Source organism: Quercus suber, unplaced genomic scaffold, assembly GCF_002906115.3.
Source record: "Quercus suber isolate HL8 unplaced genomic scaffold, Cork oak 2.0 scaffold_68, whole genome shotgun sequence".
Classification (NCBI taxonomy): Eukaryota; Viridiplantae; Streptophyta; class Magnoliopsida; order Fagales; family Fagaceae; genus Quercus; species Quercus suber.
The window spans coordinates 1,104,107-1,116,042 of record NW_027069533.1 but is presented as its reverse complement, the minus strand read 5'-3'; the positions used below and the strand labels follow the sequence as shown (position 1 = coordinate 1,116,042).

The window sequence follows — 11,936 nt, the reverse complement described above, 5'->3', positions numbered from 1 at the left end:
AATCTACTTCAAATGTTATATAATAAAAATTTGAGCACTAAATATTGTGGTTGTGTCAAATGATTATTTTTTCATTATAGCAAATTGTTAAACCCTATTTACGTCAAATGGCTACCTTTTATTAAAATTTTGGTAAATTATATAATTCCTTTTATGGTTTATGGTGGTTTCTAATCAAATCTTAAAATTTTAAATTTCATAATTAAGTGAAAGTAATTAAATTCATATATATTGTAACTAAATTTTATCTAAATTAAAAATAAAAAAATAAAAATCCTTCTAAATGAAATTGTGGGACTTTTGCTACACTATATGTGAGTTGTAATGTTATATACTAACTAGTCACATGCCATCAAAACATTCACAATAAAATTACATGTTAAATAAGTCAATGTCTTAATTCATATAATATATTTTATGATTTGTGTTTTGTATGATACAGTATAATTCTTCCTTAATATTACACCATAATTTTTATTTGGTTAATGTTTAAAAAAATCCACAATTAGATTGCATGTTATATATGTACCTTAATAGGATGTAATATTTTAATTTTTGTATCAGTTGTATGTTATTTTAGTTTTTTATTGATAAACTTATGTTTTGTGAATAATTTAGTTGTTCTACTTACCTAAGAGTTTCTTTAGAAGGATCGAACATGTACCTAATAAGAGTGTGTAGGGCCGTCCCCACTGCCGTCTTGGGGTGCTAAAGGGCTTAAAGGGAGCCAATCTATAGAGTCATTCTGTGAATTGGATATTTCATTTAGGTAATGCCAAGTGAAAGCTACCTACATCGCTTTGCTAAAGCTCTACCTATATAGCATGATGCTCGTTTTTAGTGTCTCTACAAATCTTTAAATTTAAACTTTTTACAAATTAGATAGCTATTGATCTTTTGATTCTGTTAACATTTTGCAAACTTGGAATGTATAAGAAGACAATGAAATCTAACAAGTAATATAAAAAAATATCTAAATAAAAGTTATTGAGTGGTAACATTGTAAAAGTTCAATGCTTAGTGTAGTTTTTTTTTTTTTTTTTTTCCTCTGTTCTTTTCTTTCATTTTCTTTTCTTGGGGATTGAAGGAGATAATGATAATATGAAGGGTTATTTGTAAACTTAAAATGCTAGAAGACCTTGAAATTTGAAGGACTTATTATAATTTCATTAGTCTTATTAGCGTAGCCTTTTGTTGGGGAATGAAGGACCTCGTTAGAGAATGGGTGCTTTTATTGAAAATAAAATACTAGAAAGGAAGAAGACTTTTAAAATTCCCTAATGCTAAAGTTAGTCACTGGTGTGGAAAGGCATTTGGGATTGCAAATAGGTCATCAAAAAGAACTTTGTGAGTGTTCGTTTTGTTTTTTTCCTTTTTTTTGTTTTGGTAAAGTTGTTCATATGTGTGTTTTTTTTCCCCATTCAAAAAAATGAATTCAAAATTTTTGGTTTCCGTATTGGAGATGGTTCTTCAATTAATAAATGGAATAACCTATTGGTTCAAATTCTACAAAAAATGTTGTCATGTGCCTATTGGTTATAATTAGGGGTGTTAATGGGTCAAGTTAGCTTGGGTTTGGGATGAACCCACCACTCGACCTAATAACTTCATGTTTTGAACTTCTAGACCTATCACCGATAGTTAATTCCATCAAAACTAATCGCCAAAACCTTGTAAATCCTACAATTGGATCAATCAAAATCTTATCAAATATGATGGGTTGTCAATGCCTTATGACATGATGGAAACTCGTGAGATATGATCGAGATCTCACCAGTTTTGATGGAGATCTCCACCATATTTGGCGAATATGATAAATCTATTCTAGATCTAGCAAGGATCTCCTCGGATTTGCAAAATTCAATGGCATAATGCGAAGAATATGGCTCACGATAAGGGGAGGATGAGGAGAACTACAAGGTTTTTGATCTAATTTGTCCAACTGGGTCTCATACAATAAAAACAATTACTTGACTTGCCAATATCAGACATTCTTGACACATACCTACTACCCCCTGCCACACTGCTCTAATCGAGCGAGTTTCAATTTAGGTGGCTCCGGATAAGATGGATTTCTAAGGTCAAAGTCTTTGATGGACAACTCTAGTTATAATCTAGCAAAATTTCGTTAGATAGCTAGTTTTATTTTCCAAAATACAAACCAAGGGGATATGGACAAAGTTATTCAATTGTTTGACTTGACTATAAACTTTATACTCAAAATTAACCTTCTTATGTCTACTTGGGAAGACCATCCAATTTTTCGGTCTCGATTACCAGAGGGTAACTCAATGCAAAGTTATTCATATACATATATAAAAGAGTTTTTTTGTTTTGTTTTTGTCTTTTCTTATATATATTGTAGGGACATAGGGCCCCAGAGCCCATTATTTATGCATATAATGGACCTAAGGCCAAGCCGAAGATTGAAGGCATCCAAGGGGGAGTAAACGCTATCGAAAGAACCCATGTTGGCAAACGGAGAAGTCAGTTAGATCACAACAACCCAGGGGGTTGTGCCGAGGATAAGAGACTCCTCAGCTAACCGAAGCCGAGATCCGTAGAGGTGGTCTACTGTCCGAGAGAACGTCACAGAAACACTTAGTTGATACGAATAAGCACTATGGGAGATCAAGACAGGGAAATGTCTTAAAATATCTAAAGGGAAAGCTACTACCTCCGCATTAAATGCACTGCAGCTAACTCTCGAGCCGCATTAATGTGGAGGTGATACCTGAACAGTGAATTTCAGCCTTACAGCTATTACATGAAGACCTATGGAAGAGGCTGATGGGACAAGTATTAACACCAACCATCTGGCATGCACGTGAAAGATAGGGATGAAAAGGAAAGACAATATAAAAGAAGGGAGAGACAATGAGGCTAAGGGATTCGAAAATTAGAGGAGAAACACTGTAGCAATCTAAAACCAAACTTGTAACCACATTCAAGAGCACTAGATAAGAACCAGTCTCCTCAGACATTTATTCTTCAGTCTATACTTGTCTATCTTCACTCTTTCATCACCAACCTACTTAACCTGTTGTTCGATTAACTAAAACCCAGTTTTCTAACCCATTTTTTTACAAATTCATTGCTTTGGGCTTTTTGGGCCTAAGTCCATTCATATTTTGGACTAGGAATTCAAATCTGGTCCTTACATATACATATACATATACATATATGTGTATATATATATATATATATGGGTATTACAATTTATCCACCTGTGATTTGACCAAAATTTAAGTTGTTTGCCTCTGATTTGAAATTTGACATTTTACTCACCTACGGTTAGTTCAGTTAGATTTCTATAACCCACATTTATTAAAAACAGAGTTAAATATATAATTTTGCTCCACTTTTATGTCTCTCTCCTTAAAAAAAACAAAAAAAAAATATATAAAAAAACAAGATCAAATAAGATAAAAAACTATCTATCTGAACATTTGCATCATAGATTTCAAATCACAGATAGGCAACTTAAATTTTGGTCAAACTTCAAGTAGGTAAAGTGTCAAATTTTAAATTATAAGTAAACAACTTAAATTTCAGTAAAATCACAAGTGGGTAAGTTGTAAGTTGCGAAGAAGGCAAGTTTTGAGACAGAGATTCTTCTCCTACCAAATAAGGAATTGAAAGAAGCTCTATCCAACAGGAAGAAATGGCACTGGCAGAATTTCCAAATTTAGAAAGACATCCTAATCCTTGGAGGACAACAACTCTACCTAACGACTTGTTCCTCCTGACGTTTTGAAGTAGGCCATTAGGCTATCTATTAAAGCAGTTAAAAACTACCCAAATGTTGACTAGATATGTAAAAACTAATGGCTGTGATTTTCCAATTGAGTCTTTTTTTTTTTTTTAAAAGAAGCTAACATCTCAATGTTTGCTGTAATTGGAAGATTAGTCTATGTTAATTGGAAACATCTTCAAAAGTTAAAAAGTCAATAAAGGGCTAAACCTCTAATTTGGAAGATAGCCCGAAACATTCTTTGAATGAAGAGTATACATGCAAATTTCATGACAATAAATTACATGATCATGAAAGGGTGTGACAAATAATCAATTTGTTTGGAAGAATCATACATATAATTGTACCAACTATCCAAAAAATAAAAATAAAAATCTCCACAATAATTTAGAAACCAAAGGACTATGAATTTGTAAAAGTAAGAATATGCTTTAATTGAAGGATAATTTTTTTACTATCTCTAAACATTTTGTTTATTTTTCCTTGTTTTTACTCTCATGACTTTCTCTCCTTTTTCTCCTTCATCGTACCAAAATCACCTTTAACCTTCCCCAACTTGAACTTGTCCCGCTTTTGTCTTGTTCAATTTTTTCATAGCCTAAAAAAGAAACGAGACACCCCTAATCTGACCCCACCCCAACCATTGTGATTAAGAAGTTCCACATAAAAGATGTATTATATTATTATATAGTCCTATTTTTGTAAGCAACATGTGGAGTCACTACCATATAATTTTTGTTCAATCATCTCTTCTCATAATTGTTTGGTCACTCTCAATTTGTCCTTTTAGTTTCCTAAATATGGCTGTCACATTAATTCCATGATGGAGGGAGAAAATATAAAATTTTCCCATCAAGGTATGTGGGAGAAGCAAAAAAAAAAAAAAAAAAAAACTAATATAGAAAAACAATTTTAAAGATTTCTTATTTGTTCCTAGAGATTCCAATTTTATTGCCCATAAATAATTTAGCACAAATAATTTTTCTCCATTGTTTTGTCATACAATGCCAAAATTGCCAACCAGCCAGAGAGCATTAACAAAATCAAAGATCCTTGCATGGGTCCCACTTCCCCTCAAAAAAAATTACCGACTTTCTCAGGCTTCACTGTTCTCCCACGTTTATGTCATGCTTACCCATTCCCACGTATCTGATCCCTACATTTTCCGCCACGTCAGTCACGCACCTCTATATCATATCTTAGCTAAACAAAATCACCGCCGTCCATATGCAAATCGACGGTTAGAATCTCTGCACATATCCTACATGAAATGTAGGATATATTTACCCAATCAGCTGATTATTTATATGTTTCCAGCACTCACTCTCCACCGCTATCACAAAGCTACAAATTCTGCACCAAAAAAGAAGCTACCATTTTTCTCTACGACCCGACCGGCTGACCCGCATGGAGCTCAACGGCCCGACCCGGTTTCAACCGCGTAAAGCCACAACCAGCGAACGCTTTCTCGGCGCGTTTACCCACGCGCCTCATGAAAACCCTAGCTCCTCCACGACGACGAACACCGCGACCACATCAAACGCCGCCGTGGAGCTGAACGAAGACGATGTGTTCTGGGCCGGAAGCTATTCCGAACCGGACGAAAACCAGAACCACAACCAACACCACTCGACCTCTCCTTCCACACCTCGCCACCACCACCACCACAACAGCAACAACCACCAGCTCAACTACCAGAAGAGCTTCGCTCAGCCGGAGGCCAACGGTTTCGGCATCCTCGCCGCGCTTCCCGAGAACGAAACGTCTTCGCCGAGCCTCCGAAACGTTTCGCACTTTTACCACAAGGCTTCCGTGTCGTCTTCTTCCTCTTCGTCCTCCTCTTCCTCCCGCATGATTCCGGCGATTCCTAAACCGCCGGTCGACCGAATGTCGCTGCCTTCTTCGGTCAAGTACCAGTCGGCGCCGGTGAACGTGCCGGTCATGTCTCAGGCCACGCGGAGTCCGCACGAATTCGACGACGTGAACGACGACGATGAAGGCGTGAACCGAAAGAACATACTGGGATGGGGGGTTTAGTTATTTATCCATTTTCGCATGTCACTGTTGTTTGGGAGATGGTTCACCAAAGGATCTTTTTGTTTCTTAATATTCCACCCAATGATTCTGCACTGCAGTTCCGTTTGCAACAGGGGTCTTCTTGAAGAGTTCTTGGTGTCTGGTAGGCTGACAATTTTTGTAAATTGTCTGTTACCCCTTCTGCCCATGGCTGCTGCTGGGACCACCCCCCCCCCCAAAAAAAAAAAAATTTGCAGTTGATGTCTTCTCGCAGTTGAGTTAATGGGAGAAGGAAGCGTGGGGGATTTGGGCTGCATTTTTGCTCATATAGCTTTCAAGATGTTATGGACTTCAATCTTGTATTTGGCAGGGTAATGCTATATGTATAGTGTGGTTGCATTCTGGATTTGCATGTCAACCTCAGAGTTGAGATTGCATTTTAGTTACTAATCACAGACTGGGATTGATGAATTAGAATTTGTGGACTAATCGGTAGTCTTTTTGTGGAGCCTGGACCTTCATTTGTGACTGGGATGATTTCTTTTAAAAGTAAAATGAATGTGATGGTGACTGTGTTCTCCTTTCCATGGATAGTGGTTATATGTTTCTTTATGCTCATTCCTTTTGCATCTGATGCAAAAGCTTTTAATCCTAAGTGGAAGAAAGAGCATTTTTTTTTGAAAGTATGAGAGTACCTGTAATTGTTGATTAAGGTCTTTATCCCTTTCAGGTCTGCAATACAAAATATAATGGAACAGTTGGCACTTGACAGTTGGCAGAATGTTGGATTGATGTTATACTAAAATGGGAAAAGAACATACCAGAGAAAACTTATTATGGTTTTCATTGAGGTGATAAGGTTCAGGCTGAATTGGTTAACTTTGAGATTTAGTATACCAGGGAGGGCGAATATGATAACTTGTTTTGAATGAAATCTCCCGGCATAGTTGGTACTGCTAAGGGGNGACGTGAACGACGACGATGAAGGCGTGGACGGCGAGATGTTGCCGCCGCACGAGATTGTGGCGAGAGCTCAGTCGCCGATGCTGGCCTGTTCGGTGCTCGAAGGCGCCGGGAGGACCCTCAAAGGAAGGGATCTCCGGCGGGTTCGCAATGCAGTGTGGCGCCGAACAGGTTTTCTCGACTGATGACTTCGCTTTCCCTCCAATTTCTCTAGGGAAATGAAGAAAATTTGTGTTTTTATTTTTTATTTAATATTTTTTTGGCTCATTGACAATTAGTCAATTACTTTGTGCAAAGTGTAAGTGTTGGTTTAATTAAGCATGAAGAAGTATTCGATTTTAGATGGAAATTTAGGTACTTGTTGCTTTCAGTTGTGAATGGCTTTAAATCTGTTTGTTCCTTTTGTTTTGTTTGGTAGGTGAGAAAACTATGCTTTTGAATGTTATTTTTTAAACAATGTTTGCCAATTGGGATAAAGATGGAAATTTGAACAATGGTTTTTTGGATAAAGGAATTTGATGAGGAGAATTTGGATTTCAATCTGTAGTTTAAATGACTTGGATAGAGAGTATGAAGTGACATTTTTTCTTATTGAGATAATTTTAGGTGAGCAAAGCTACAGCATATGTGAGAAACATAAGTTACATTTTCTTAATTTGAACTATGACAAAGAAACAAAAGTTTTTCAGTGGCGATAGGCCTATAAGTTTTGTTCCAATATTTTTGGTGGAAGAGTGTGGAACCCTTTGCTTACATATGATTAATATGCCTTCATGTAGGTGGGTGATTTGAAGGGGATGGAACCGGAGAAAATTTTAATGGTGAGACAGAACAAGGATGACTCGAGTCGAGGATCTAGCTTCTTGCCAAGGAAAGAAAAACCTTTAGTGCAACTATGGCCAATTGGTGGAGTTGATCAAAGGTGCTTTGATTATGTTTTTAGAGTTGCAGAGTAACAGTAGCTAGATATGACATAACTTAGTCAGTGGAATGGGGGAGCTTTCTGGATTTGGCGGGAATAATCTCCCCAAAGTAGGCTTTTAGGTTTGTTAGGCGATTGTTTTGTTTGGTTGGCTGGGGGACATGTGCTAGGATGGCTTTCTTAAAGCTCTAAGCATGGGGGGGACAAGTTCAATAGCACTAAACACGATTGAAAGTTGGTGAGGCTCACTAAAAGCTAATATGAGGAGTCAGTGGCATTCAGAGCGCTCTCCTTTTGAGTGAATCTGTACTGATTGACGGTGGACAATGTCTAGTGGTAGTACACTCGTTGAGGTGATTTGGGAGGTCTCATGGAGTGTGGGCTGGAATCCACTTTGGGTTAGTGCGTTGACTTAACCATCAGAGAGCACCTATAGTCAACTCAACCCCACCAGTTGGCCTTGGTTGTGCTGAAGGTTTTTCTTTCCTTAATAGGAAGCTAGATCCTCAGCTTGAGCCATCCTTGTTTGGTCTCACCAGACAACTTTGCTGTGGTTCCATCCCCTTCAAATCATACCTACATCTCAGTTCCATTGGAAAAATATTCAAAATTTAGCAGTAAGAATATGGCCTTATTCAAACTTTAGTAGTAAGAATATGGCCTTGTTGATGAGCTACAGTTACAATTCATTTTTTTATTCTACGCTACTCCTTTTATTGTAGCATGTAAAGATTTAGGTTTAACATATATCGACCTATAATATATTAGTATTTATCTTCTTAGATGTAGATGAAGATGTCAATTACTTGCGTGTAATCTCCTAACTTAAAAAACAAGTATGTGATGTTACACAGCATCTAACCTTATGTTTGTCATGCCTTTTGTTTGAATCTTTTCCCCTAATCTTTTATTTTTGTAAGGGGTTATCATGTAATTTCTAGTCTCAAAAGTATGAAATACAGAAGTTTATCAATGGCCAACTCAAGTGCGGGACTCATTATAGTCACATATGTTTGCTGTTTACTTTGCTTCATTTTGAACTGAAGTTGGATTTTAGTTTGTTCATTATACCTAATTGTGCAAATGCTTGAGACACTTCAACTGATGTGTTGTGTATCCTTAATTACTTCAGTTGTGTTTTGCCAACTTTAAAGCATATATGCAGTTTTGGTAATGCATGACCAATCTTCTATGTGTTCATTACATGTTTATGGTTTTTACTGAATATGTATAACTCAGGTTAGCTTGACAGGAATTGAACTAGTTATACAAACTCCATTGAGAGTTTCAGGCATTCAGTGAAGAACAGTAATTTTTGGGGTAAGGGACTGCTTAGAAGAATAACCGAAAGAACATACTGGGATGGGGGGTTTAGTTATTTATCCATTTTCGCATGTCACTGTTGTTTGGGAGATGGTTCACCAAAGGATCTTTTTGTTTCTTAATATTCCACCCAATGATTCTGCACTGCAGTTCCGTTTGCAACAGGGGTCTTCTTGAAGAGTTCTTGGTGTCTGGTAGGCTGACAATTTTTGTAAATTGTCTGTTACCCCTTCTGCCCATGGCTGCTGCTGGGACCACCCCAGGGGGGGGGGGGGGGTAAAGTTTGTATTTTGTTTTCCTACTATTTTTATTTATATTTGTAGGTGTCTTTTTTTGAATCATATGTCTACAAACAATGTTTGAGGATTTGCACTGTTGGAAGATTGTTGATTTGAATTCATTTACTCCAGGGATCAATAATCCTGTAATACAAGTGTTATAATGTAGATACCATATGTGGTGGAGTGTTGGAATGTAGGGACCATTAGTTTTTGTTTTGAAGAATATTTTGGAAGGAACTACTGAGATCTCTTTGCTTAGTTGGACAGATTGGAGATTGGAATGAAGAGCTGCAATGGGCTATTGATTGTATAAGAGAGAAGCGCACAAACTATTATTTTGAAGCTTCCTGATCAGCTTTATGCAGTTCATAGTGAAAGAAATGCCAGTAGCCATAGTAGTTGTACTTGCAGTGAGGAGGCTATTGTTCAGCATGTTAAAGTTTTGGTTGAAGGGAGTAGATAGTCTAGTAGAGTAGTTTTTTGCATTTTTCTGTGTAAATTATCTCCTTATTTAGCTTGGTAGTAGTTTTAGTTGTTTTCCACTGTAAAGCAAACCCTATCTCATGCCAAGCTAAATAAAAGAAGTCAAGAAATAGTTTTCTAATTCATTTAAAAAAAAAAATTTGAGATAATTTTTTTCAAAATGCTTTATGAAAAATTATTCACTTTCCAGAATACAATCGACTATGGTTGTGCATCCCAAACATACCAGCCTACAATCGATTTTAACCAATGGATTGGTTGGTATTAGGCCCAACAACTTAAAAATCTACTAGATTTTGGGATGGGTTTTGGGTTTGGGGAAAAAAAAATTCTCGTGAAACTTGGGCTCAGCAAGTTCAAAAATCTTGATTTTTTGGGTAGGTATTGGGTTAAAAAATTCACTCGCGAAGCCTGACATAACTGATTATATATTGTCACTTGCTCATTCCTTTTGGGTTGAAGGGATTTCTCTGGCCTTGTCACTTTCGCCCTTTTCCCATAGCCTATGACTCTTTCTTTGACTCTTTCTTTCGTGTAAGTATCTTACCTAACCATGCTTCTTTCTCCTAGATTGTTGCGTTTGTAATCTCTATGCCTCTGTTATGTTCTCAGTGTATAAATTTTTTCCCCATTTTTTATGGTTAGTGGTTATAAGGGAAATTGCACATTAGTCGGGAGCCGATACAACTGTTTTTGGGTTGAAATTTGACACTTTGTTGTGAAGTTGAAAAAGGTAGGATTCCAAAGATTGGATGGGTAAAGGGATCAATAACTACCTATGTGTGAAACTTTAGAGCGATATCAGGGGTATTACAAAATTTATTAATGTAAATCTTACAAATTGATGCATCAGTAATCACATAAAAGTGGCTATGATATTCATTTATTATGTTGTTGAAGTCTACAAATTACATTCATTTTCACATAAAGTTGTAAGCATTTTGTTATAAAATTTGTAATAGTTTTAACATTTTTGAAAGCTTATTGTTGTTTAATTGGTATAGTGCTGTAGTAATTGTGGTCGTTTGGATCAATGCTTTGAAATTCATTTTGAGAACCGTTTCTTTTTGGCTATTGGAATGTATATATTTTTTTTGGTTGTGGGTATTTAGACCTTTTCGAGTATCTAACTATTCTCTCGGGTGCAATCCCTTTATTCCACATACACTAAGTTATAACAGGAAATAATTTTTTAGAGGTGACCTCAAAATGCTGACAAAAAATTTCAAATTCAAGATCTCATGAATTTCATGTAGTTTTAAGAACCGTTAAGCCAACCTTTTAAAGTTGAACATAATATTTGATACCGGTTTAACAACACTCAAGATTACCAAAATATATATAATATAAAACAAAAGGTTGATAGTTCATGTCATTTCATTAATCAACATAAATTCCACAAAGGTTTATAACATTAAAACAAATACAGAGGTTGTTGAGTGTAATCAATAGGTTGGTTGTATCCGTTTATCCAATTTGGTACAAAAAATTCTGGCCATTCCAACTGTTATGCATTAATGCAATTGATTCAAAACTTCGGTTTGGATTGTTTTTTGTTGTTAGTTTTATGGTGTAGTGGTGCTGTTCTAGTCTTACTACTTACTAGCACTCTCTGCACACTACAAGGAAATAATATAAAACAAAAGGTTGATAGTTCATGTCATTTCATTAACCAACATAAATTCCAAAAAGGTTTATAACATTAAAACAAATACAGAGGTTGTTGAGTGTAGTCAATAGGTTGGTTGTATCCGTTTATCCATTTTGGTACAAAAAATTCTGGCCATTCCAACTGTTATGCATTAATGCAATTGATTCAAAACTTTGGTTTGGATTGTTTTTTGTTGTTAGTTTTATGGTGTAGTGGTGCTGTTATTGCTTGCTTCTAGTCTCACTACCACTCTCTGCACACTATAAGGAAGCCTAACCCCAAATCCTAACCAAATTTGACTTTTAAACTAAAAATAACTTGTAGTCAATCTTAGTTGATAGTTCAATCGCTAGTGAATAGGGAGATCCCTAAATTGAAGGAGTTGGTTCAAGTGGCAAGTTGATACCAAATTTGAATCGAAATTGATCTGTGAACACTATTAGTTTACTATGTATTAATTGAACAAATTGTATAGTAGGCTAACCCTAGGATTACAATAGTATAATTAAGACTCGGACAATTCAATAGGGTTAGGTCTTAAAA

The 11,936-nt window shown here is 36.1% G+C and overlaps 1 protein-coding gene across 1 annotated transcript; it reads left to right on the top strand.

Moving 5' to 3' along the window:
* The first annotated feature begins 5,060 nt into the window (after nucleotides 1-5,060).
* On the top strand, nucleotides 5,061-9,195 carry LOC112025482 (protein S40-7). The gene is made up of 3 exons (XM_065773050.1): nucleotides 5,061-5,753; nucleotides 6,758-6,904; nucleotides 7,513-9,195. Exons 1-3 carry the CDS (start codon nucleotides 5,162-5,164, stop codon nucleotides 7,518-7,520), a joined length of 747 nt encoding a protein of 248 aa, XP_065629122.1. The 5' UTR covers nucleotides 5,061-5,161; the 3' UTR covers nucleotides 7,521-9,195.
* The last annotated feature ends 2,741 nt before the right edge of the window (nucleotides 9,196-11,936 follow it).

What these genes read in the sequence shown, in the direction of transcription:
- LOC112025482 (XM_065773050.1), top strand. Translation starts at nt 5,162, where the DNA reads ATGGAGCTCAACGGCCCGACCCGGTTTCAACCGCGTAAAGCCACAACC. An exon ending in CGTGAACGACGACGATGAAG is followed by an intron (nt 5,754 to 6,757) that starts GCGTGAACCGAA and finishes ACGACGATGAAG; the next exon opens with GCGTGGACGGCGAGATGTTG.